Source organism: Gastrolobium bilobum, unplaced genomic scaffold, assembly GCF_033153095.1.
Source record: "Gastrolobium bilobum isolate Gb01-03AN ecotype WA unplaced genomic scaffold, APGP_CSIRO_Gbil_v1 utg609, whole genome shotgun sequence".
NCBI lineage: Eukaryota > Viridiplantae > Streptophyta > Magnoliopsida > Fabales > Fabaceae > Gastrolobium > Gastrolobium bilobum.
The window spans coordinates 620,874-647,737 of NW_026899102.1; the positions used below are offsets into that span (position 1 = coordinate 620,874).

Below are 26,864 nucleotides of genomic sequence, written 5' to 3' on the forward strand. Positions count from 1 at the left end.
TGTTTTTTCCAAGTCAGTCAATATGCGATAACGTGTCTTGCAATTAAGTTTTTTTTTTTTTTTTTTTGAATTTTCTCAAAGTATCTCCTGGTTGACAACCGACAACTAATCCATTCAAGGTATAAAGATTAACAAAGTGAGTTTTGCTTTTATCAAAAATTAACTCAGTCAAAATATTTAAAGGATTCAGCCATTTACTAACTGTACTATACTTTATTGGTTTGGAATTAAGGTTAGACCCTCAATGATTATCCTCTCATACCATTTCAGGCTAGAGCCTCAAGAGTCAAGATCAAGTGCGCCAACAAGTCAAACTTTTTGTTTGTTGTGACATTATAGACCTAGCGTTAGGACAACGGCGGAGACTGGACACCGGTAAATTTGTATAAGTTTTTTTAAAAATAGCTTGTTTTTATGATATAGCTTATTTTCATAAAAAGTGTTCTATTTATAAATTTTTATATAATACATTATATATTTCTGAGAGTATATTTTCAAGTGAGTGTATTCTCGGGAGTACGTGACGTATTTTGTAAAACTTTTAAATAAAAAATTTATAAATATAACTTATCCCAATTTGCATATCTTCTTTTTCTAAAAAAAAAAAATACTCCTTTTAAAAAACACAAATAAATTCGTAATTAATATTCACTGTTGGATTTATGAATATGTTAAAAAAATTCATTTTCCATCGGATAACAAATCAATACGACCAGGAAAGAAAATGTCTCTACAATAACATTTGTAGAATACGGCCGCTGACTAGTTGAATACTTTTGTCCATTGTTGTTAGAATTTTGATTTATTACTACGATTTTATGTTTTTATAATTTTTTTTAATCAAAACGATTTTACTAATATTCCAAACGCTTTTACATTTTTACAATTTTTTACGATTTTTTTACATGATAATTTTACGTTTTGTGATTTTTTAATCCCCTTCTAATTTTACTTAAGATGTAGATTTTAATAACATTGCTTGTGCCTACGTTTGGCATTGGCACTCTGAATATGGATACCCAAGATTGAATCACAATTAAGTGTGGTCATTAATTAATTGAATCTTACTTAGATTTTCTCTCATGCATTTCTTTTGGAAGAAGTATGCATGGAAATTTTTTTTTTTTTCTACAATAAATGGTTCCTAACATTTTTGAAAAAAGTAAAGTGGATTATCACGAACTTAGATTAAATGGCACAGGTTTTTTCTAGTTTAATTAATGATCGTTGAATTTAAATTTCTTTTTGGCAAGTTGAAAGGCAACAGTCAAGAACCAAAACAAAGAAAGAAAGAAAACAAAACTAACCAATTCTAGTCAGACAACTGACTTCTAGAGTATTCGACAGGTCTGCAAAAAATAAAAGACAGAGAGACCACGAGGAAGCAACGTGAACTGACTGTAGTCTTCCGCATCCTGATGGGGAAGAGGGTAGTTTGTTAGCCAGTAGTTGCCCTCTCTAAATGTATGGTTGAACTTGCAACACAAATCTTTGTTTAATAGTCATACACTTAAATAATTTAAGTATGAAAATTTTATTGTTCTCATATTAATTTGTGGCTAAAATTGGAGATGAGTCGTACACGGGTGTAAAAATATAAATAATAATAAAAAGAATGGTCCCTGATGCCAGATTTTTATTTAATTTTATTATAAAAAAATATTTTCCTTAAATGTTAGACTTAAAATTCAAAACCTAAGTAAATAAATTAACTAAAGAATAAAGCATGTATATAAAAAAATATATATATATATTAAGAATGATACGAGGGAGCCCAAAACCCTTTGCAAAGGGGTATATCCACCAATAGGCCAAATGACAAACCACAATAAGTGAGTCGACACCATATTTTAACCCAAAACTTTAAGACTGTAAGTTTATGGGTCTTTTGCACTTATATGGTACTCACTTGATTCATGTTTAACTGTTATGAGACTTTAATACTACTCAGGCCAACTTTTGCGGAAGTCTTTTCTACACTACCCATCTGTGAAGGCCTCTTCAAGTGCATCACCATCTCCATATACTCGACCCTAACCAAACCTTTAGCTTTGATACCAAAGTTAAAGAATGGTATAGGGGAGCTCAAAACCCTTTGCAAGGGGTACATCCACTAATGAGCCAAATGAAAAATCACAATAAGTGAGCCGACACCACATTTTAACCCAAAACCTTAAGGCTGTAGGTTTTGTTGGGTCAAGTCGAACCCTCAATTCGATTGCGGAAGCAAAATAGTAAAATGCAAAAGGAGAAAGATGGATCAGAAGAACATAGGCAATTTGTTTAACGTGGAAAAACCTTCTCCAATGTGAAGAAATAAAAATTCACGGAACACTGGTTTAGAATCAAACTTCCTCTATAGAATAATGGGTTACAAGAGTCAAGCTTTCCTAGTCTTTCACTAGAGGTACAATCAAGCTTCACTAAGTATGGTGGTAATATCAAACATCCCTAAAGATATCTCACTTAAACATCTCTTTAGAGATACTCTCAAATAATCAAGCATCACCTATAATGGTGGACTCGTGGTATTCAAACTTCCCTAGAGAGGTCTCACTCAAACTTCTCCCTAGAGTTATTCAGACGGGTTTTTTCTCTCACGGAGGATTTCTTCACCTCACTTTGTTGATCTAATCTCTTCCTCTATTTATAGATGGCTAGGAGGAATATCTTCAATGCTCTAGATTCTTCTTCATTTAATGTGCAAGATCTCAATACAACTCTTCATTCTCCCATGAAGTCATTTCATTTTCCCATGAAGCCTATTCATTCTTCCATGCATTGGAACTTGTATCTAATTAGGGAGAAATAATCCAACAATTCTCCCCATTTTTGACTTAATTAGAAGGGATCTTCATATCAGCTATTTGCAGCAAGTGTAATCAATACTCGCTCCCCCTTAAGCAGAAGTCTCTTCTCCTACTCCCAAAATTAAGTACTTATCGTGTCTCCAACCAAGCTCCTGGTCCCTTGATGAAACTGCTATGATACCACTATTGGATTAAGTCGAACCCTCAAGTCGATTGTGGAAGCAAAAAAGTAAAATACAAGAGGAGAGAGATGGAGAAGAACATAGGCAATTTGTTTAACGTGCGAAAACATTCTCCAATGTGAAGAAATAAAAACTCACGGGACACTAGTCCAGAATCAAACTTCCTCTATAGAATAATGGGTTACAAGAATCAAGCTTCCCTAGTTTTTCACTAGATGTACAATCAAGCTTCACCAAGTATGGTGGTAACATCAAACATCTCTAAAGAGATCTCACTCAAACATCTCTTTAGAGGTACTATCAAATAATCAAGCATCACCTATAATGGTGGTATTCAAACTTCCTTAGAAAGGTCTCACTCAAACTTCTCCCTAGAGTTTGAATGACACTGTGAACTCGGATCAGATTGTACCGAAGAAGAAAGAAGACAAGAGCACCACTACGGTGGTTGCCAACTCGGGTGCCAAAATATTTCACCTCGGTGAAGATAATTATTTGAATGTTGCATATAATGACTACACCTGGATTGTTGACTTTGGTGCTTTTAGGGGGTGTAAATGGGCCTGGCTAGCCCGGCCTATGTTGAGCCTGGCCTTTCTGCAGAAAAGTACACTAAGCTTAGGCTCATAAGAAAGCCTATTTAACAAATAGGCTATAGGCCACCTTTGTCAAGCCTGACCTAAAGCCTTGTAGGCTGGCCTATTTAATTTTTTAAAATAAAATAAAATATTTATTCTAGGTTGCAAAGTACCAACCCTAATTTCTTTTGTGCACTACCGCTTCAAAGTGACTTCTCACTCTCGTCTCTAAGTTTCGTCTTTGCTTGACCCAGTAATTGTATTTCTTTCCTATTTTCCCCATTTCTTTGACTCTAATTCCTCTCTGATATACATTCTAGAGCTGGGGTATTATGTTGACTCTTTTTTGTTTGTCATTTTTTATTTCGTACGAGAAGTATTAGTGCATGCATGAATGGAACTTTCTTTGCTCTATACAATTATTTTCTTTGCTCATTATTTGCAGTGGGAGGCCTACAAGGCCTGTAGGTCATATCGAGATTTCTATTTTTTAAAAATAGGTCAGGCCTGGCCTATAAACAAAAGCCTTTAATAGGCCAACTAGGCTGAATATTTTTTTACATGGGCTTAGGCCAGGAAGGCCAAAGCCCAGCCTAGCCTGGACCATTTACACCCCTAAGTGCTTCCTTCCATGTTACTCCACACAAAGGATTTTTTTCCTCTTACTGAGGTGGTGACTTTAGAGTCGTGAAGATGGGAAATAAAGTGACCAGCAAAATTGTTGGCGTCGGTGATGTGACCATGACCACAGATGTTAGGTGTCGACTTGTGTTGAAAGATGTAAGGCATGTTTCTGACATGCGACTGAATCTAATCTCGGTAGGCAAGCTTGATGATGCCGGGTTAGTGAACTACTTCGGTAGTGGTAGATTGAAGCTGGCCAAGGGAAACTTGGTTGTTGCCCGAGGTAAGCTTGTAGTGTGTGAGGTTTAGAGATATGAAAAAGAATTTGAATACCTCTAGAGAGAAGTTTGAGTGAGGCCTCTTTAGGGAAGTTTGATATTACAACCATTATAGGTGAAGTTTGATTGTACCTCTATTGAACGATTAGGGAAGTTTGATTGTTGTAACCCATTATTCTTGTGGAAGTTTGATTCTGGACTAGTGTCTTGTGGGTTTTTACTTCTTCACATTGGAGAAGATTTTCTCACGTTAAACAAATTTACCGTGTTCTTCTCCATCTCTCTCATCTTGCATTTTACGGTTTCGCTTTCGCAATTGACTTGAGGGTCCAACTTGACCTAACAGGTTTATGGGTATTTTTCACTTATATGGTACTCACTTGATTCATGTTTAACCGTTGTGAGACTTTAATACTACTCAGGCCAACTTCTGCAAAAGTCTTTTCTACACTACCCTTCTAGGAAGGCCTCTTCAAGTGCATCACCATTTCTATATATTCGGCCCCAACCAAACCTTCACTTGATTCATGTTTAACCGTTGTGAGACTTTAATACTACTGAGGCCAACTTCTGCGAAAGTCTTTTCTACACTACCCTTCTACGAAGGCCTCTTCAAGTGCATCACCATTTTCATATATTCGGCCCCAACCAAACCTTTAGCTTTGATACCAAAGTTAAGAATGGTACAAGGGAGCTCAAAACCCTTTACAAGGAGTACATCCACCAATTAGCCAAATGAAAAATCACAATAAGTGAGCGGACACCACATCTCAACCTAAAATCTTAAGATTGTAGGTTTATTGATTTTTCGCACTTATATGATCCTCACTTGGTTCATATTTAACCGATGTGGACTTCACTACTACTCACTTAAATATTTCTATCATCCTCCCCTCAAGTATAAGGCCCAACATCATGCTCCCCCTAAGGGAAACTTCTACATAAGTCTTTTCTAGATTAGCCTTCTATGGAAACCTCTTTACGTGCATCACGATTTCCATATACTCGGCCCCAACCAAAATCTTTAGCTTTGATATCACTTATGGGTCTTTCGCACTTATATGGTCCTTACTTGATTTATATTTAACTGATGTGGAACTTCACTACTACTCACACTTAAATATTTCTAACACCCCAGTCAAGAAAAGCATATAAGAAATATATATTGCAACCCTAGAATTGCGGTTTTTGAATGTATAATTTTTTATTTTTATAAAAAAACTAAGTCATGTACATTATTTTCTGTAAATATTTTTATTAATGCACACATATCTCAGGGCAATGAAAGAATACCTCTGCAACCGCTCATGTTATGGAGTTAGCAAAATAACCTTAGACGATTGTGTTATAGCAGTCAAAAAAAAATAAAAGTTACCCTTTTTTTATACAATAATGAAAATTGAACACATAACCTAATACAAATTATCCAAACCCCTCTTTATAAGAGTATGATATGCCCCGATCATAATGCATACAAATGACTTCAATAAAATACCACTAATAATATTCAAACTGAAGAGTTTTTCCTCTATAAATTTTTGTTTAAGTTTACCATAAAAGTTATTTGTACTCATTTTTTGGCCCCACAATTTCTAGAGGGGAATAAATCAGAGTAATCATAAATTCGACTCGGGATTAGTCTCATAATCGACTCAAAGAATTGAAACTTGTAGATATACCGAGAACCGACAAGCATAAAAAAGGTAATTAGGGTAACCAAAAATTTCTTCCATTAAGAGTTTAACTCTTACTCAAATTTTCATATTTTCAAATAAATTATTTTTATAAATAAAAAGCTAAGCACACATCTTCTAAAATTTATTATTATTATTATGTAGACACCACCCATTTGACTTCAACCTTGTACAATAATTTGTCACTTGTTACAATGACCTCTTCCATACATTCCACGAGCATCGGATCAAAAACAATCTAAATTGAACTAAAAATAAATATTTTTATATGCAAATAAGCGAGCGAGCATGACAAAATATAAAACTTTGTTCACCAAAAAATAAAATAAAACATGCATACGACCCAATCCATAACCTTACGGATTTGCTGGACCAAATGGGTCATTCGATAGCAGCAACATTATTATTTTTTTAAATAAATTGTGAAACAATTATGTTTCTTTTAAATTAATTTATCTTAGTAAACACATAAATAAATTTGCAAGGGAATTTATGTATTAGTTTTTTTTTAAAAAAAAAACTCATTTTTATGTCATCATATTAAACTTTTGTTTCTATTGGAAGTTCTAACCTTATGATCTAATGATGCTTATACATAACAGAAGCATAATAAATTAATAATCACCAAATAATAAATTATTATACTAGTTTTTTTAGAGTTTTCATCTTTACCAATTTTAATCTCTAACCTAATATTCCATCCTGATAATAAATTATTCATCTTTCTTCCTTCAAAACCCTCCTAATAGCTTCATATAATCACAAAATTGTTTTTAACTTTATTTTTTAAGCTCTTTATTTTTTAACTTTACTTAATAGTAGCTTTTAACTTAAAAAAAAAAAATATGTCAAACAAGCTTTAAGTTGATAGCATAATCAAATTTAATGTCAGACCCATACAACCAATTCATTGGTTCAACTAGTGATAAGCGTCACTTCAACCCAAAATCTTAAGGCATTGAGTGAGACTTAATTGATTATTTTGTATCTTTTGTATCTCTCTGACTCGTCCTCTCACACAAAAGTCCTTTAGGCTTGAAGTGTGGATATGACACGGGCCCTTTTTTTATTTACCTTGAGCTGCATAGGCCCATTTTATATTTTTTGTTTAGCTTGTGCTTTTCTTAATTTTACTTGAAAGTAGAGGGGTGATGATCGAACTCATGACCTTCTAGTCACTCCAGCTCTGATATCATGATAAGCGTCACTTCAACCCAAAATCATAAGTCATACTTAATTGATTATTTTATATCTTTTGCATCTCTCTAACAACTAATTGATTTGAGCCAAGGTTTTAACCTTAGAAAGGATCAAGATTTTCCTCTTTGTGGGAGTTTCAAAATCAAAGGACTATGCGAACAAAGCATGTTCTCTGTGCGTGAGAGAGAACATATGTGAAACATTTATCGTATGTGCAGGGAAGAAAGTAGCCTCATAGTTGCCACTGAGTCACATAACAACTCTTTGTGGCTTGTCTCCCACACTAATATTCTTTATAGCCTTTTTTTTAACACAAAGAAAATAAAATTAACAACTAACAAGCTTGGGTATCAAACACCCATAAAGTCCTGTTGCACTAGGGAGCTACATTCCCATAGGGGATTTTCAAACAAAATTGTATACCAACTTGGGAAAGGGACATATTAGCTAACCAATCTGCAACAGAGTTGCCTTCCCTATGGATATGAGAAATCCTAACAGTCCAAGATTGTCTGATAAAAGACTGGGCCCTATTGAACATATTAAAGCAGGGCTTGTGGGGTTTACACCCATTCAGCAGCATGTTCACCAATGTGGAGGAGTCAGCTTCAAGCCACACAAGCCCATGTCCCCTCTTCCAAGCCAGATCCATCCCAATAAAGGCACCCCAAAGTTCCGCCATAAGGGAATTTCCTCTGCCAAGAGTTTTAGAAAATCCCATCAACCACCTTCCATTACTGTCTCTTAGAACACCACCACATCCCATCTTTCTAGATTCCCATTTGCAAGTCTCATTGGTATTGAGTTTAGTCCAACCAAATGGGGGAAGTCGCCACCTAATGTGAATTTCCTGTTTCCAACTAACACTAGCTCCCGCACAGTTGAAGGCCCTATCCGCCATTAATATGTTATCAGCAAAAGCCTTGGCCCAGGAAATCAGACTATCCTGAGATTTGCTACAACCTTTGAAGATTAGGTTGTTCCCCTCCTACTATATGAGCCAACAACTAACCCCCAAAAAAATGCTCCACCTGGTCTACTGAGAAGGGTTATTCTTCCTTTTCAAATTAACACCGAACCAGTCCAAGAAAGAAGAGTTGAAGAATAGATGTTGTTGGTCTCGACTGATTAACTTCAGCCAGAATGCCTGAGTCCAAGAGCAATCCCTAAAGATGTGAATATAGTCCTTAGTATGATAGGAGCAGCGCAGGCACTGATAAAATTCCCCCAAGTGTCTTTTGTTCCTCTCAGCATTGGTTAGGAGATTCTCACCCATAAGAAGCCAAAGGAAAGTTCTAATCCCAATCCCAAGCCAGGTACTAGTTATACTAAGATGTGAAAAAGATTAGGGAGATAGGAGTTTGTCGGCAGATTTGACAGAAAAGGCACCCTCATAAGAAGCATCCCATATAACTCTATCCTCACCATCCACTGGCGAAGGTGGAACTAACCCAACAATCCAAGAGTTTTCACAGAAAGAAACTGGGAACTAGTCTTTATAGCTAAGAGTTATGCAAAGAGAACATGTAGAATCTCGTCAAAAATAGCAAGACTCGTCATAGATTAAGAAATTCAAAGAACGTTTATATAGTCAAGTATGGATGGTGAAGTCACAACCTAACAAGATCGATTATTCATTTGCCTTCTCCTAAAAGCTTAAACTTTTTGAGATAATTTGTTACTTGACATGGTATTAGAGAGAAGAGAACTTAAGGGATATAATAAAATCATTCATTTTTTATTTGTTTAAGATGGTATTTGTAACACGGTCAAGGAAAGTTCATGATAGGGAGACCATCACCAATGGACTAAGCGACCATCTATCATAACAAATGGGCTCGACACTACATTTGTATCCAAAACCTTAAGACGTTAGAGTCATGGATCCATCCACTTGTATGATCCTTAGTTAGTCCATACATAACCAATGTGGACCTCACCACTCATTTGAATTTCCAACTTTCTCTCCTCAAATGAGTCCAAAATCCAATATTGGCTCCCCCTCCCCAAAACACAAATTATTCAAGTATTTATGGGTTTACACCAATAATCAACATTTCATTTTGCAACATGAGCTTCGGGAGATATTAAGTTCGAACTGCACCAACAACCATCTTCAAATACTCACCTAGGTTAAACACATGATTGGCCTAGCCCGAACTTGGCTAACCATTGGCTTCGATACAACTATTAGATAACAGAGGGTGGAGGCCAAAGATGGGAGGCGATCAACAATGGGCTAAGTAAGGAATCAAACAAACAACTAAGTGAGTTTGACACCTCATCTTAAGCAAAAATCTTAAAGCGTTAAGTTTATGGGTTATTTCACATATATGTTCCTTAGTACATTATTAACAAATATGTGACTTAACCATTCATTACTCACTTGAATTTTTAACAATCTCCATCTCAAATACAAAACTCAACCTTAATACGTTCCCTTTCAAGCGGAAGCATATCCAAGTATTAATGGGGTCTTCAACATTAACCAAGAGTGATCAAATCTTAAATCCACTACATGGATCCATAGAGACACAAACTACCAATCTCGGAATACTTGGCCCAACCATACTTATCCTAAATTACTACTCTTTCAAAATGAGAAAAGTTCGAAAAATCTCATGCAGTTTGGTTCATAATCATTTAAACTCAAACTGATTTTTTTTTTTTTTTTGGTAAGCAATATCTAACATAGATAACCGCTTTAGATGGATGGAATTGAATCAGATTTGAATTTAGACTCAAACCGATTAAATGGTGGAAAAAAAAAAACCAATGAAATTGGATTAAATAACTTTTCTCTGCAAAATGAAAAAATAACAACAACTTCACAAATTTTCAAAATAACAAGTATTTTCAAAATAAAATAAAAACTTTAAAAGTGACCCTTATTATCAAATAAAGGAGTACATGATAGACATTAAATACAAATGAACTAAAAAAGCCAAAAAAAAGTAATATAAATATGAACGAGAATATTTGAAAAATGCCAATCACAATATTGGATAGGATATTTTAACAATCAATTAAAGTTATTACCAATTAATTTTACCGTTAGATCGATTATATGGATCTAACAATCATATTTATTTTCATATTTGTATAGTTATGATTTTTAAATTTAATATTTTAAATATGGAGAATCATAACTATACAAAGGTAAAAATAAATATAAAGTATTAAATATGGAAAATCATAACCATATAAATATGGAAATAAATATAACTGTGGGATCAATATAATCGATCTAACGTTGAAATTGATTGATAGTAATTTGATTGATTGTTATAGTAAATGTTGTTAAAATCGAGATCTTAAGTAAAATCGGAAGGGGATTAAAAAATCATAAAATGCAAAATCGTAATGTAAAAAAATCGTAAAAAATCACAAAAACATAAAAGCGTTTGGAATATTAGTAAAATCGTTTTGATGAAGAAAAAAAATCATATAATCGTAATGATAAATCGAGATTTTAACAACAATGGTTACAATATATTTTCCACACAATATTATTGATTTTTTTTTTTTAAAAAAAAACAGTGAAAAAAATAATCAGGTTTCGGAAGGTGGCACCGTACGAGGAAAAGAGATTCTCCGCCTCATGCCTCTGTTTATGTGACCGAATATTATTATTAGAAACAGAGAGAGACAGAGAGAGAGGAGAGGCCATCCCAACCCAACCCAGAATGAGATCTGCGTACTTCATTACCACCGCTTTGTTTTTCTCCATCAATCTCCCCAAGTATGTATCATATTATTTCTATTTTTTCGATTTTTATTTATTTATTTATTTTGTCTGTTTTTCCCCCCAAGCAATAAACATGTCTTTCTTTTTCGGCATGAACTTAGATGGAAATTGCTGATAATGCTATAAAATTTTATTTTTTGACTGACCCTTTTGTTTACAAGAAACATTAAACGATACAGATTGGATCTTCTTTGCAAATTTGGTAGAATTGGAATGTTGCGTATGATAAAGTTTCTTTATCTATGATCTTTTTTTTTTCCTTTTAAATTTTAATCCTTATAGGATCTGGTTATTTCTATCATTGGGTATAAGTAATTAGTCAAATATTACATTTTTGAAAACATATTACTTTGTGGGTTGAAGTTGTTGTTTGGTAGGAAGAATATTGAATTTGATATTTGATACGATGAAGTGACAGTTTTGTTTGCTAAACATCAACGTCTTTCTTTTTTATGTATGCGTGTTAGTGTGTATTAGACATTGCAGAATTCACAATCCTGGTTATGACTGTTGTGGGATTGGAACATTGTTGGTCAATTTGAATTTCATCAACTGCTATTTTACGGTTTCCATTGCTATGATTTTTGAGGTTTCTGTCTTGCGTTTTATCTACATTGTTATTCTTGTCAGGTAGTGACCCAAATGTAGATCCTTTTAGGTTCTCTACTGACAGTTTCGTTACTTTGTAACTTGCACTTGGAACTAGAGTGGGATTGGCAACATTGTTGATTTGATTGTATTTGATCTATGAATTAACATGTTGATGTACTTGGTCTATTAATACTGCTTACCTGAATTGTTTCCATCCCTATATTGAAGTTGTGGAATTGATTGTATTTTGGCATGTTGCCTCATGATTTGCAGGAATTTGTGAACTCTGCAGCTTTAAATACAGATAAACAAACAAACCAGCTGTAGAGGAGAATGGCAGAATCAATATCTAGCTTTTGGGGTCCAGTAACATCAACTATAGAGTGTTGTGAAGAAAATTATGCATATTCTTCTTATATTGCAGAATTTTATAACACAATATCCAACATTCCAACCATTCTTTTGGCTCTGATTGGTCTTATAAATGCTGTTATACAACGGTTTGAGAAAAGATTTAGTGTTCTTCACGTATCAAATATGACACTTGCCATTGGAAGCATGTTGTACCATGCCACGCTACAACATGTGTAAGTACTGATCTCAATCACTTTTTGCAGTAAAAATGTGGTGGTTTTTCGTATTATTTTTGAGTTACTTTGCATGTTACAAAATGAGTTTGGCGTTTTATACAAATATTTGATGAATATTGAAGAATTCAGATAAAAGGTGTTTGCAAGGGTAAATCATACATTAGCCTCGTGTTGTCACATATCTTGGTTCAGTTGTGTTTCATATTTATCAATAATTAACTGTGCTTTCTCTGACCTTACAAAGATCACATTTATATATATTCTATCTAATGCAATCAAGGTATATCATGATATATGCAAGCCACTCTGCATTTGAATTAGGGGGCTAATTTTTATGTCATTGCATCCCTTTTTTATGTCCTTATATTTGTGTGTTTTCATATGTTAGACAACATTTTACACCTTATATTTGCCACTTGGTGGAAGGTTTTGCTTTTCAAGTGGGTTAGAGAGATCCATATGATATTGTGGCTATAAAACAACTGTATATTTATTTTATGTTTGAGTGTTGATTGTGGAACCATTTCGGTACTAAGATCTAGTTTCCAATTTCCATCATGAGAGTTGGAGATTTTTATTTGTATGCATTAGTATTATATTCGACAGTAGCATGCATAATTAGTTTCTTAATTTAGTTTTTGATGAAAAAAAGGTTTGAAATTTATAATTTAGTCTTAAATGGATGACTGCTCCCGTAGAATTAATCCTCTTCTGTAACCTTTTTCCTTTGTTGAAGTTCCTAAGTGTGTGTCCTCTGTAGGAAGGGTAGTTTGATTATGAAGTTTGTCAAGCTTTCTTTTTTATATAAAAAAAAAAAAAATTAGTTTGTGAATCAATAGAAATTTGTTTTGGATGACTATTTATTCTTGAGAATTTGCACTTGAATTTAGGCAACAGCAGAGCGATGAAACTCCAATGGTATGGGAGATGCTACTGTACATGTACATCCTCTACTCTCCGGATTGGCATTACCGCAGCACAATGCCCATCTTCCTATTTTTGTATGGTGCTGTTTTTGCCATTGTTCATTCAATAGTCCGTTTTGGAATTGGCTTCAAAGTCCATTATGCCATTCTCTGTCTTCTCTGCATTCCAAGAATGTACAAGTATTACATTTATACTGAAGATGTGTCTGCCAAGAGGCTCGCTAAGCTATATGTAGCCACCCTTCTATTAGGAAGTTTGTTTTGGCTATGTGATCGTGTTTTCTGCAAGGAGATATCCACTTGGCTAATTAATCCACAGGGTCATGCTCTATGGCATGTCTTCATGGGTCTCAATTCCTACTTTGCAAACACGTTCTTGATGTTTTGCCGTGCTCAGCAGCGTGGGTGGTCTCCAAAAGTTGTTCGTTTAATGGGTGTTTTGCCCTATGTCAAGATTGAGAAACCAAAAAGGCAGTAAAGATGAAAGTTTCTGTCATGATACATCTTGGAAAAGAGTAGTTAGCCGACCATGTTTTGTCCTCTGTTTTTTTTTTTTCAATTTTTTTTTCTGGTTTAGATTGGTTTAAATGATGATTGATTATTTACATATTTTGTAGACGTAGGACATGTACCATATTTAATGCCACTCTGTGGATGCTTTCTTGAGCCTGGACATTTCTTAGCTTTAAAATTGCTATGACAACCAAAAGTTTTGCAGTACTAGTTTTTGTTTGATTTTTTTTTTTAGTAAATAGTTTTTGTTGGATTTTCAGTTATGTAATCCTTTCTAGGTGAGTTTGAGTATATTACGAACTTTTATATGTGGAGCTTTAAACGTCAAACTCAGTTTGTTGTTGCTTTCACTGAGGAATTTTCCTTCTGAAAGTAGGTAGTTTTGGAATCTGATGGTATTTATGAACCCGTAACTTTTGGCTCGAGTCACTTTGTTCGATGCTTTTGAAAGCTAGTTAGGAATTATGTTTTATGCAATTGAATGTGTAGATGTTAATATTCATTTACACCGGAGTAATAACTTTTTTTATGGGTGATTAGATTAGTTTATCTTTCACTCGTTCAAAAGCTTTGATCAAAAGCACTCTTGGGCATTTTTATTATAATTTTTAAAACCAAAATAAGCTAATCCAAATAAGTAAGTAATTTTTTGGCTTCTGTTTTAAGTTCAGTGTGTCAAATTGGATAAGTAATGCTTTATCCCATGCGAAACCCTACTATTCATAAATTACGGAGGCTTCTTATCCAATTGTAAAATAGAGGTAATGAAGCCACGAACATAGAAAGCCAAATATGCGGAAAAAGAACTACAATAATCTATACACCTGAGAAGGGGCAAGAGGCTTGCCAAAATCATAGCAACTGCCGTAAAATCAGAGGGTACCACGTAAAGCGAAAGTAATTTGTACCCTATCATGTAATTTGTATTCTACGTTTCCCTCCACAATATTTGCAACATGTGATAGTAGAATAAGCTTTATTGTTTATTGTAATAGACCAGATTATTAAACGTGATTCGAATTACAGTTTGGGTAATTGAAAAATGTGAGACGCTCCAGCCAAGGAATTGAATAAAACACATGCGTTCATTTCCTGCTATTGACCATGTGAATATTCTAAAGGTCATGAGTGGGCGATGACTGTTCAAGCAAAGCCATCATCAATAAAGTATTTAAGAACAAGTACAAGATAAACTGCGAATGAAATATTAACGGTCAAGATACACTATACACATCTTGACAGCTTCCTGAACCTTTGATTCGTTTCACTCAAAAGATAGAACACACAATGTACAAAGTATCTTTTCCCTTCCCTTTGCAAGTGAAGGCATACAATTGAAGGTTAGAGGACGAATACACCTTGCATGGATCTAAGACTGCCTTTGAATCCCCTGTTGCAACATCTCCCCAAGCCTCCTATATAGAGCTTGTTGTTCATCGAATGTTAGGTTCATCAATATCTGAAGCGACAAACGGTTGCACCATAAATAAAACAATTTTCAAAAATATTAATGAATAGAAATACAAATTAACATACATAATGAAATAAAATAATACCTGGTCCAAAATCGTATCAACTGAGAAACTTTGAGTTACAATGAATGACTGATGATATATATACGCAAAGACAGCCATAACCATCTACATCAGGAAAAATTAATCAAATCTCGACTGATTTAGAAATCGAAGCAAGATACTATGATGGTTTTTAACTCGGTCACAGCGTCAAATGAACAGGCCTAACATTACAGACAATGTACAGGCAGCAGCCTGTAAAGGAGGAGGAAACTGGGAAAGTTTAAAAGTAGTTAGAGTGGAAGGAGGGGGAGGGGCAAAGTTCAATCTGTATACAACTATATCTACACTATGGCATCAAAAATACAAGTGGATGAACGTACATTCACATAAAATACCTCAAACCTCCTTCAATGATATTAAATCATACCTTATTCTAGACAGTATGCATCTGACATCCATACTCACTAGACTGGACCACCAAAACTTCTACCAAATTGCACTTGTTCATTTGTCAGTGAAGATCCTTTTTTTGGAGAGTACATTGAAGATCCTTTGGATGTTTTCGACTAGACACTTGAATTAAGTGAATATAAAATTTCCATTCTATAATGTACACGATCACCTTGCTTTAAGATCATTTTTTTCTTATGAGATCCTTTATCTTTCTTTTTACTTTTTTGAGGGTAGGGCAAAGATGTGGGAGAGAAAACCATGGTTTTGAATCTAGTTTATGTACTATGATGATTAAAAGTTTCCTATATAAAAAAAAAAATCCAAGTATATAGAATTTTCAAGTATTCAAATTTCACCATTTAAAATAAATATGTACATTTAAACATCAAGAGAATCTACCTGGCAGTCCATTCTGTCGGTAATTCCACCGTGTCCTGGAATACTATCACCAAAATCCTGCAAAAATGGGGCAAGCAACCAAATCTGTTTATACCTCTGACCTAAATGGATGATATTTGCTCATTTCCTCATTACAATAACAGAAGTACTGAGAGCAAACCTTTATTTTAAAAGCCCTTTTGAAACCACTAGCAAAGAAGCCTCCGAAAGGTGCAATAATTGAAGCAAACAAACCAAGACATAAAGCATGCCATTGTACCGGTAGGATAGACATCTCTTTCCAAGGAAACTGCATAGGACAAGATAGTGTCACAGATAACGTTTTTAAGATATTCCAGGAATCTGGATTGGCATCTCATGATTACAGTATGGTCATATTTTATAAGCTGAACTGGAATGTGGCAAAAAAAATCTAAGCTATAGTGGTTAGTAGAAACTTTGGCTTTCCAATCCTATGTTGAATATGAGATGCTTTCGTTAATGGCAATTTATCTAAGAAGAATCTAAGTTACAATGAATGGTTCAAATTTGACTTTCTTTACATTCATGATAAAATTGACCGAGTCATTGACTGGGCCGACTTGAGTCTGCGTCATTGACTGAGATGATTAAAGCCATTAACTGAGATGTGAGAATCTTTGACCCAACCATTTTGGAGCTGATCTGTGCCATTTTTCAGCCTGATTCAGTTTCACATTCAATATGTTTTTCAAGTTTTTTGAGTCTCTCAGGTCAAATTTGAGGTGTCCAAATTGTGTTTTTTGGTGATTTTGGATTAGTGCACTCATTGGATGGGCTCACCATAGACTTGGCCACACCCACACAAGCAAACACTCTAAAGAAGATATTTTGTAGGTTAAAGGATTAAAAATTCAGCGGAACGATAAGTGCTTACCCAGTGAGGAACCCATCCTAATAAGGAGTAAGATTCTGGCTTAAACAGTGGACCAGGATCACAATGAAGCCAACCAGTTGACAAATCCTGCACGTTATTCCCACAGAGACGTGAGCATAAGTCACTTGGTTGTTGAATCATGCCTTATAATATATCAATTAGTTATTGTATATTACAGAGCTACCTTCCTTGGACATGTTAGCCACTGAGAATGACCCATGACGTCAGCGAGCTACAAAAAAGTTTTGTACAATGATATTAACATCCAGTTCAGAATAGTTTGAGTGATGTATATAAACTTAATCAAAAACTTAATCGCCAGAGATCTGATCAAGCTTTCTCAGAGTTTATTTAGGCTGTTGCAATCATTCAATAATGCTAAAATAACAAGAATATAGACATCACAAATGATTCTGGTTGAATGACAAGCGCCACTCCCACCACCCAAAAAAAAGAAAAAAGAAAAAAGGAAAAAAAGAAAACCCTTTCCAAGTGTTGCATCTTTATTAACACTTGAAAAGGAAGATTGTATTATTTAATTGCGTAAATAATTGTACAAGAGCTCTCTATTTAAAAAGAATGAATGACCTAATGGGCTAAGCCCAAAGAAGCTTCTAGAGTAAGCTAAATAATAAAGGGAATAACATCTATTTATTTAACGAGGCTTGCACAGTATTCATCTTTGCAACTGGAGCAAAAGTTTCTTCATGCTCAATACCATAGGTCTGAGTGTGACCCTTGGCTACTAACCGAACCTTATATCTCTCAAGAGTACCATCCAAATTGTACTTTAGGGCAAAAACTCATATGCACCTTACTGTTTTCTTTCCATTGGGTTTATCAACAACCTCCCATGTTTTATTCTTCTCTAAGGCATTCATCTCATCTTAAAGACCTGAACACAATTCTCATCTTTTAATGCTTTGTGCACTGATTTTGGGATGGAAATGGAATCTAGTGCTAACATAAAGCTTTTGTGCTGCATAGAAAGGTTAGTGAAAGAAACAAATTGAGAGATAGGGTGTTGGGTGCAAGATCTTTTTCTTTTTCTTAAGGCAATGGGTAAGTCATCAGAGACACTGGGTAAATTTCCAGAATCAATGGGTAGTAAGTCATCAGAGGCAATAATATTATGTTCATAAACAAGAGATTCAGGACTTACCAATGATTCAGATGATTGAGTTTGCTGGTAAAGCAGTATGGGTTGTTTCCTCTTTTAATATACCAATTCAGGTGTCAAAATCTTTCGTATCTCAGGTGTATTTGAAGGTTCTGACACACCAAAAGTAGACACAAGAGGGAGAGGAGTAGGAATAGACAAGGACGACCCAAACTCAAAGAAGGAAGGAGATGAGTCTTACGAAGAACTACTCTCCCCCTGAAGATGAGGACCCGGGAAAAGGACTCAGATTCATGAAAGATGACATCCATAGAAACGAAAAGATTTCAACTTGGAGAATGATAACACGTGTAGCCTTTTTTATCAGGGTCATAACCAAGGAAGACACACTTAAGAGCCCTAGGATCCAATCATGGACAAAGGCAACACGCCCAAATATTCTTGGTTGAAGACACTAAAAAATGGAAACAGAAGGAAAGAAGAAAGTCATAGAATAAATAGGACGGGTATTGTTAAGGACCCGTGAAAGTAAGTGTTTGATCAAAAAAGCTGCAACTAACATGACTTCCCCCCAATAAGAACTAGGAACAGAGGTCTGGAAAAGTAATTCTCTAGCGACTTCAAGGAGGTGACAATTTTTTCTTTCAGCAACCCCATTTTGTTGAGGGGTATCAACACATGTAAGCTTATGAATCATACCTTTGTCTAAAATGAATTGCGACAGCCGTTGGTTGACGTACTCAGTACCATTATCAGATCTCAATCTTTTAATATTTTTACTAAGCTGAGTCTCGACCATGTGATAAAATCGGATAAATATCTTCGATACTTCAGACTTGTCTTGCATCAAAAATATCAATGCCACCCAAGTACAATCATCAATAAAAGAAACAAATCACTTTGCACTTTAGAAGGACCCAAACATCAGAATGAATAAGAGAAAAAGGTTCAATGCTTTTGATAGCACTAAAAGAAGAAGACAATCGATAGTGTTTTGCAAATTTACAAACATCGCAATTGAAGGTCACAACTGACTGATTTAGAAGAAAAGAAGGAAACATTAACTTCAATAGACTAAATGATGGGTGCCCCAAACGCTTGTGATGGAGCCAAATTATAGATTATGCAGTAGAAGGATGACGTGTCATCAATAGCTGATTTTTTGTATCATTTGTAGCATGCTGTGGAAGGAGATAATACAACCCATCCTCCTGCTCAGCAACTCCAATTGTCTTCCCTCTAGTGAGATCCTGAATAACACAATGAGAAGGGAAAAAGGTGATAGAACAATTCAAATCAGTTGCAAGCTTATGAGTGGAGATAAGATTACTGGAAAGTTGAGGAACATAAAGAACATTTTTAAGAAACAAGGAAGGTTGAATTTGAATGTTACCGGAACCAATAACAGGATCCATCGGCTACGGCTATAGTATAGTCACCAATAGTAGGATGATAAGAAAGAAAAGACTTAGCAAGACAAGTCATATGATCAGTTGCACCAAAATCCAAAATCCATGAGGTTTTAAAATCAGTGCAAGAAACAAGAAGAGATGTAGAACGTGTGTTCTTACCAGAAATGGTCAGAGAACTGTCAGATGGCTTATGCAAAGTATCAATAGCGGCCGTAAGCTACTCCAACTCCTCTTGCCGAATATTCCCATATGGAGTAGCATTATCACACTTCCCATGAAGACAAAAACACATGTCTTTTGTGTGTCCAGCACTTTTACAATAGATGCACCAACGTCCCATGGACAAAAAAATATCAAAGACAACAACACAAAAGTAGTAGGTAATTACCAGTGAAGTCACAAAAGTCTCCGGAGAGCCCAAACAGCAAAACAACTTCAGGTTTGAGTCCAAACAGAAGCGACAGGGTCAAATCTGTCCGAAAAAGATCCAAAAAGCAAAAAAAGACAACTTTTTAGGGAAAAAAAACAAAGGCGCACTAGCCAAACAGTATCTAATCCCCAAAACAACCACAGGTCCAGAAAGTAGAAGTCAAGGCGATCCAAACGACGGTGACCCAAGGCAGAATCACAGCTCCACCCACCGGTGAGAGTGACGGCGCATGAGGCCCACGCACAGAGAAGGAAGGGGGTGTGGGCGGTCTGGAGAAGGCGACGGTGTCAGTGGGTGGTCGGAGGTGAAAAATGGCTGAAAAAGTGGGCAGCCAGAAACTGCAGGTGTGGTTGAGGAGTTTTCAGGGTGTTAGGGGCTTCGGTTGGCCACGATACCACCATAGAATGAAAGATCTCGAAAAAACAAGTCAAACAATGGTCTTCTCGGCCCGAAAGGTCCCCGGAAAATTTTTTCAACTGCGGCTTGTGGCGGGGAGGAGATCGGAAAAGGAAAAAAGGGTTCCGCATTAAAGGCAGCAATCGCGGAAGCAAGGCCCTCAGAGTCAAGAGCTTTGATACCAACTTCTAAAGGAAGATTGTCTTGTTTAATTGCGTAAATAACTGTACAAGAGCTCTCTTATTTAAAGAGACTAGATGACCTAATGGGCTAAGCCCAAAGAAGCTTCTAGAGTAATCTAAATAATAAAATACTAATCTAAATAATACAATATTATTTACAACATTAACAAATTGAAATGAAAACACTTTCTAACTGTTGCATCTTGATTAACAAATTGAAATTATGCTCACCATAAATGCAGAGATGATGGTTGTAACGGATGCCCCAATAAAACCCTCCCAAGTTTTCTTCGGAGATAACTTAATCAAAGGGGTTCTTCCAAAGAAGAAACCAAAGAAATAAGCAGCAATGTCATTAATGACAATAAGTGTTACTGGAAGAAGAAACCTGTACAGAAAGTCCAAGTGTTACAGAAAACAAGCAAAGCATTAACATCAATTCAATTGAAAAGCAATGATGCAGTGACATGTCTTACTCATAAAAAAGCAACGGTGGCATATTAAATATATGGACAAAATGATTCAGTGAAAGCTATATTCATCATTAAAAAAAACACTTTAAATCTAAGCAGTTCAAGATGATGCCATTGTCAACAGTAAACAATACAAGTTTTATTGAGAAGAATAAATTTAAGGGACAAGATCATTAGACACCATATTTGAACCATTGATTTTTGCCAATCTAATGGCTGTAATTTATTGGGTTGCACCTATTAATTAATTATTAATTCTCAATAAATTACCATTGTCAAATTGACGGAAATTAACGATTCAAATTGGGTGTCAAATGATCCTACCCCTAAATTTAATACCTTCAACAATCAACCCAAGCAAAATTCAATGGGAAAAAAAATTGACGTGTGAATGGGGGTTAAAGTGATATTAAATACGAACTCTATTCAATTAAAAGGCAAAGGGCAAACCCCGGTGCAACCCTGACTTTGCAAGGATTGGGACGAGGGTTGATTATATGCACCCTTACCCATGCATTTTTGCAAAGAGGCTATTTACCAGACTCAAACTTGTGACCTTCCGATCACAAAAGAGCAATTTTATTGCTATTCCAAGATTTGCCCTCAAAACTCTTCAAACAACATATGATAAAAAATTAACAAATAGCTATCGAAATATAAGCTTTAACATATTGCAAGAGCCTTTAACTTACAAAGTTCAATTCGCTTCATTATATGCCTCACTATAACCCCAATTGTTGGATAGAAATGCATTTTTCTTGGCAATAAATACACACAAACTGTAGGACTATGGGGATGGCTTGAAATACTTGACTGCTTAAGCGAAAATCTCTGGTAATATGATTACTTACACAATTGTCACTTGTACAATGATTGATACAGAGAAAAAATTTCCAGGACAATTTGATACAAGCAGTAACAATATGCAACTACAACTATTACGGCTTTGGATTCTTGAAAGGTGAGAATTACAGTAATGGGGTTTAGGAAGAAGGAAAGAAAGGGAAAATTACAGAAAAGAATGGAATTGATTACGAAGAAACAATGAAAGTTCATAAGAGGTAATCCTCTTACAAGGGAATTCTCCCTTGTACTAGGCAAAGGGGTTACAACAGAATAGCCAAAATATATCTATCAATAGGGTGTGTCTACCTTATATACAGCTATCTAGGCTTCCTTATAAGCCTATGACCATCTAACTACCTAACTAACAAGTCTAACTGCCTATACAGCAGTTACTATCTAGGCTTCCTCCGAGAATATACCAAGCTTATATATTGGAACAGCAACCCTATACCTGCATATACTTATGCTTATATATTGGTATATCCATTTAAATGCATATAGATCTTCAACCTCCAAGTCCAATATATTCATCAGATTAGTTTTTCAAACAAACTCGCGACGGTGGTGCTAAAGATAGAGCAATACACATACAACAAATCAGGACATAAAGATATGAACTCAAACCTCCCACCTCATTTCTTTAACTGTTCACATTGGTAATTTAGCTTATGCAAATGGAAGCTCTGAGAGCCCATCAAGTTGTTTTAAAATTTGCATAATTGAAAGAGCAATACATTTTAAAATTCAGTTCCCTTCTCTCTTAAAAGTTGGCAAGTAATCCTGCTTTTACTTTTTAAAATGACAGCTTTATTGATTCTCCAATAGTCCTCTATGATGAGAATATAATCATTTGGTAACCTCCCATGCAGTAAAAAAATTTCCACTCATGGCTTTATCCCTAATCTTTTTTCCATCTTTCGTCTCCTAAGGCCTCAGTTCCACCATTTGGGCAAGACCTGATAATATCCTGTGTGTTCAGCCAATAATACAGGCCATGTTTTAAGACCTTGGACAAAATAGGTAATTTGTTCAACCATTCTTTAAGGGGATTATTATGGTAACGAAGAGCTGTCAAATAACATTAAAGAGTCTAGCCTTAAAAGTAGTCCACATGAATGAGGAACAGCATCATGAAGTGTGATATCATGCAAAAGAGAACCCTCAAAAGATAGCCAAGAAATATTTTTAGCGTAGTTGTTAAAAAATCATTATTTCCTTTTACAGGTCATATTACCAGAAAATCCCTTCAAAAATGCTTGCAACAGTGAAGGAGGACTGTGTAAATACAACAATCAGAATCATATGTGTCCAAGCATACTGGCCAAACTGGTACTTGTACATCTTCTTCTTCAATGTGAGTATAAACCACATAAATCCTGAGCCCAATGAATATAAGGGAATATAACCAAAGTATTAGTATCATCATAATAGTGAAAAATAGCCAGTAAGATCACAATTGTAAAAACAACTAGCATGAAATTTGTCAGGAATCTGGTAGAGACATTGTACAAGCATTGGCCAATGAACATTAAAAAAAAAAGGACAAAATTGATATGCATGAGTCACCTGCAATGTACAGAGAGTAGCAGATAACCATATGATACTTTATAAGACTGCTCACTAGCCGATACAAAACCATGTCTGAAGTTACTGTGTTAACCAGGCGTTGACTCAGAATTCGTCCATAAACAAATAACATTGCAGTGAAGAAAAAATGCCTGAAATGGTAAACGCCAATGAAAAATGACAAGTTAGTACATAATTTTATTTTTTTTAGAAAATGTTTCTGGCCGTTTGGTTCATAGATTATCTTGCAAAGAACAGATTGCACTAGTGTGAGGGCAATGAATTTGTGATAGATACCAATTTAATAGCCTAAATCCTGGAAGCTGCCTATCTTCATGTGATCTCCTGAGTAGAACGAAAAGCTCTCTTGCCATGAAGATTTGGATAACAACAACCAATGCTGTAATATAGAGGTGACCCAAATAGATGACCAACGCAAAGCCGCCAATCATCCAAATGGATGAATATGCACGAATTAACATAGACTTGTATTTGCTTTGGTCATTAACAAGTAACTGGCTTCCATTTGCTTTGCTATCTTCCAGAATAACCTGAGATGAAGAAATTATAAAATAAATCACTTTCAAATAGTATACAGAAACTTTTCCAGAAAATTACTGCTAGGATTCAGTTCCCATATCATTGTACTTATTACATCAAATTCATCTATGGAGACAACAGCATCAAGAAGGAACCTAATCATAAAAAAAAAGAGACAAACTTACATATAAAAAATGATAAGGAAAAAAAGAATTCGACCTTGCTTCCAATTATTGCTTTCCATAATCAGATACATTTGACAATTTTTCATGTTCTCTTCAAATTTTAGGATCACTCATAGTGTAGGCTTAATCAATTTCAACATGAAAGGCACTAATACAAAAATATATATATATATGTGTGTAAAAACAAAAAGTGATTTAAAGTGAGAAGTCAAACTTTAAAGATTTTACCTCATTTGAGCGTTTTCGGTGCCTCATACGCCCACTTGTTGATGGGGCAATGGTAGTGGTATCCTTCTGCATAGCTCTTCAAACAGATTTCACCCTATCCAAAGACGATGTAAAAAGCATATGTATAGCCAGAAAGTAGACACCTGCAAAATAAATGACATGAAATATACTCCTGTGTACATATGAAGCTTAATCAATGCACTTATTACCTAGGATCAGATTTGCAAACCTTGCTGGCAAGAATCCAGTTACATTAGTTCCGATTACATAGCAAAAACTCAAAGAAAAAAAGGTCAAATCAAATGGCATATATTCTGGTAACTAAGTCCACATGAATGTTAAACAGGGAAGGTTAGCTAAGCAAACTCAGCAAGTGAAGTCATATCTTTTCTTTTTAAATCTAATCCAGTAGATATCTAGATCCTTCACTATAACTATAGTACCCACAGCTGTCCTATTTACTCATTTCAGTGAGTCTCATTCTCTGGTTGTAATCATCACCATCTTCTTCTTTTACACTAAGAAAAACACATTATCTTATCATACAGCCAAGGATTTCAGCTATTTTCCATTATTTTAGCCATTACTGACCCCATCCCTATTCCCTATTATTGACCAACTATTTTATTTGTTGTGAAGATGTACAAATACTGAATTTCATTTAGAACAATTTTCTAAATAAGACTAGTCATCCGCTTTATCAACCAAATATATGATATCCTACTTCCAGAATTATAAAACATAATCTAAGGCATCATCAAACACAGAAAACTTCATCAAAACTTTTTTGTTTAAACTCCATCAAATCTATTAATGCATGAGTCATGACAAAATACAAATTTAGAGGCACATTTGAAGAGAGGAGTAGAAGGTAGTTGGCTACTGGTATTACCCAGGGGCACTCCCTCACAAATTATATGTAAACGTAACCATCACATGTTATAAGAGTAAAATCAGTAATTAATGCCAAACCCAAACGCAAACCCTAACATCCCCCCCACCCCTGGGTGTTGTCTTCAAGTTGTAGAACTTCCAAATTTTGAGGAGTGCCACATTTTCAACAACTATTGATCCCTAATTAGATAGTCCACTATCCATTCAATAAAACCCTATCTTACATAACCTTCTTTCTTTCCAAATAAACAAACAGACATTTTTATTACACCTGCATTACTACTCCACACGCTTGAATTCCTATAAAGTCAATACATCCCACACCCTATGCATCACTCCTCTGCCTTCCACACAATCGCAAATTCAACAAAGCCAAAGCATGCAAAGATTTTACACAAAATACAAATATGTACAGGTAAAATTTCCTCTATTTTTTATTTATTTTTTTAAAAAGCAGAAGGCGGAACTTTCCAGTTACGAATCTCGTAGATGAAAGGACATTCAGATTCAAAATCCGAAACGGTTCCTCCAAGTTAAATCCATATCTGAGCAAAATATACTTGAAAGCATAGAAACTGCAAATAAACAGTAGATGGATATATATATATATGTGTGTGTGTGTGTGTGTGTGTGTGTGTATGAGGGAGAGGGAGACTGAGATGGTAAAACGCACGAAACCTGGTTTGGTTCTGATTATGCTAAGCGACGAAGAAAACGGTGTGAGAGAGAGACAGCGAAATGAAGAAGAAGATGAAGAGGCGAATGCAAAGAATAGCAATAGAGGGTGAGAAGAGAAGAGAAGAGTACAGAAGAAAGAGACCACACCTAAACGGTGAAGCCTGTTTAGTTAATAGAAATTCTTCTTTGCAACACAGGACTTGGAGAAGAGACTCATTATTGTGACCGAGAGACTCTTATTTTATTTTATTTAGAAAAAAGTATTCGTTATATTAAATGATATAAGATTATGTCATTTTAAGAAAGATAGACATAATATAAATTTTTTTATTTAAAATTTAAATTAAAAAAATCCACCTACTTTCTTCCCCTAATTTTCATTCTTTGTATCTATCTCTCTCCTAAAATAACATAACTTATGTTATTTTATATGACAAATATCAAACTCTTTTATTTATTATATTATATTTATGAGAATAAAATGTTTTTGTCATTTTAAAGAACATATGAAATTATGTTATGTTAAATGACATAAAAAAATACAAATTGCAATCATAAAAGTGCCAGAGGTTTATTTTTTAATTTAAGTTTTAAATAAAAAATATTAATTTCAATTAAAATGATCGGACAAACATTTTTCTCATATTTGAATAATATTTTTTTTTTTTAATTATTTTATTTTTCTGGTTCAGTTTCGCTTGCCGCATAAAGAGAATCTTTTCTAGAATTACAAGTGGGGTCAAATTGGGAAATTCAGGGTTGAGAAACGCTTGACGCTCCCTTTCTTTTACACTTCAAAAATGACCAGAGCCTTAAGAAATATGTCGAATTGTTAAAAGTTAAATCTCTATGCTTGATAAAATTTTCATTTCCTTTCAAGCGGGTGAAGCATAAGATAACATCAAAGAAACATCTT

The 26,864-nt window shown here is 34.8% G+C and overlaps 2 protein-coding genes across 3 annotated transcripts; one reads left to right on the plus strand and one right to left on the minus strand.

Moving 5' to 3' along the window:
- The first annotated feature begins 10,969 nt into the window (after positions 1–10,969).
- Positions 10,970–13,933, plus strand: LOC133287256 (alkaline ceramidase). The gene is made up of 3 exons (XM_061484822.1): positions 10,970–11,108; positions 11,979–12,292; positions 13,186–13,933. The coding sequence occupies exons 2-3, from the start codon at positions 12,039–12,041 to the stop codon at positions 13,697–13,699; spliced, it is 768 nt and encodes a 255-aa protein (XP_061340806.1). The 5' UTR covers positions 10,970–11,108; positions 11,979–12,038; the 3' UTR covers positions 13,700–13,933.
- An 865-nt stretch (positions 13,934–14,798) lies between these two features.
- Positions 14,799–26,132, minus strand: LOC133287223 (phosphatidate cytidylyltransferase 2-like). 2 transcript variants are annotated; one of them, XM_061484784.1, is made up of 12 exons: positions 25,949–26,132; positions 24,377–24,519; positions 23,721–23,974; positions 23,424–23,575; positions 23,092–23,233; positions 20,770–20,926; positions 17,183–17,230; positions 16,999–17,085; positions 16,264–16,392; positions 16,104–16,160; positions 15,291–15,374; positions 14,799–15,193 (listed from the first exon to the last, which is right to left on the minus strand). In XM_061484784.1, the coding sequence occupies exons 2-12, from the start codon at positions 24,446–24,448 to the stop codon at positions 15,104–15,106; spliced, it is 1,272 nt and encodes a 423-aa protein (XP_061340768.1). In that variant the 5' UTR covers positions 24,449–24,519; positions 25,949–26,132; the 3' UTR covers positions 14,799–15,103. The 2 variants fall into 2 exon arrangements, with proteins under 2 accessions (XP_061340768.1, XP_061340769.1); XM_061484785.1 differs by lacking the exon at positions 25,949–26,132 and adding an exon at positions 24,586–25,892.
- Between the last annotated feature and the right edge of the window lie 732 nt (positions 26,133–26,864).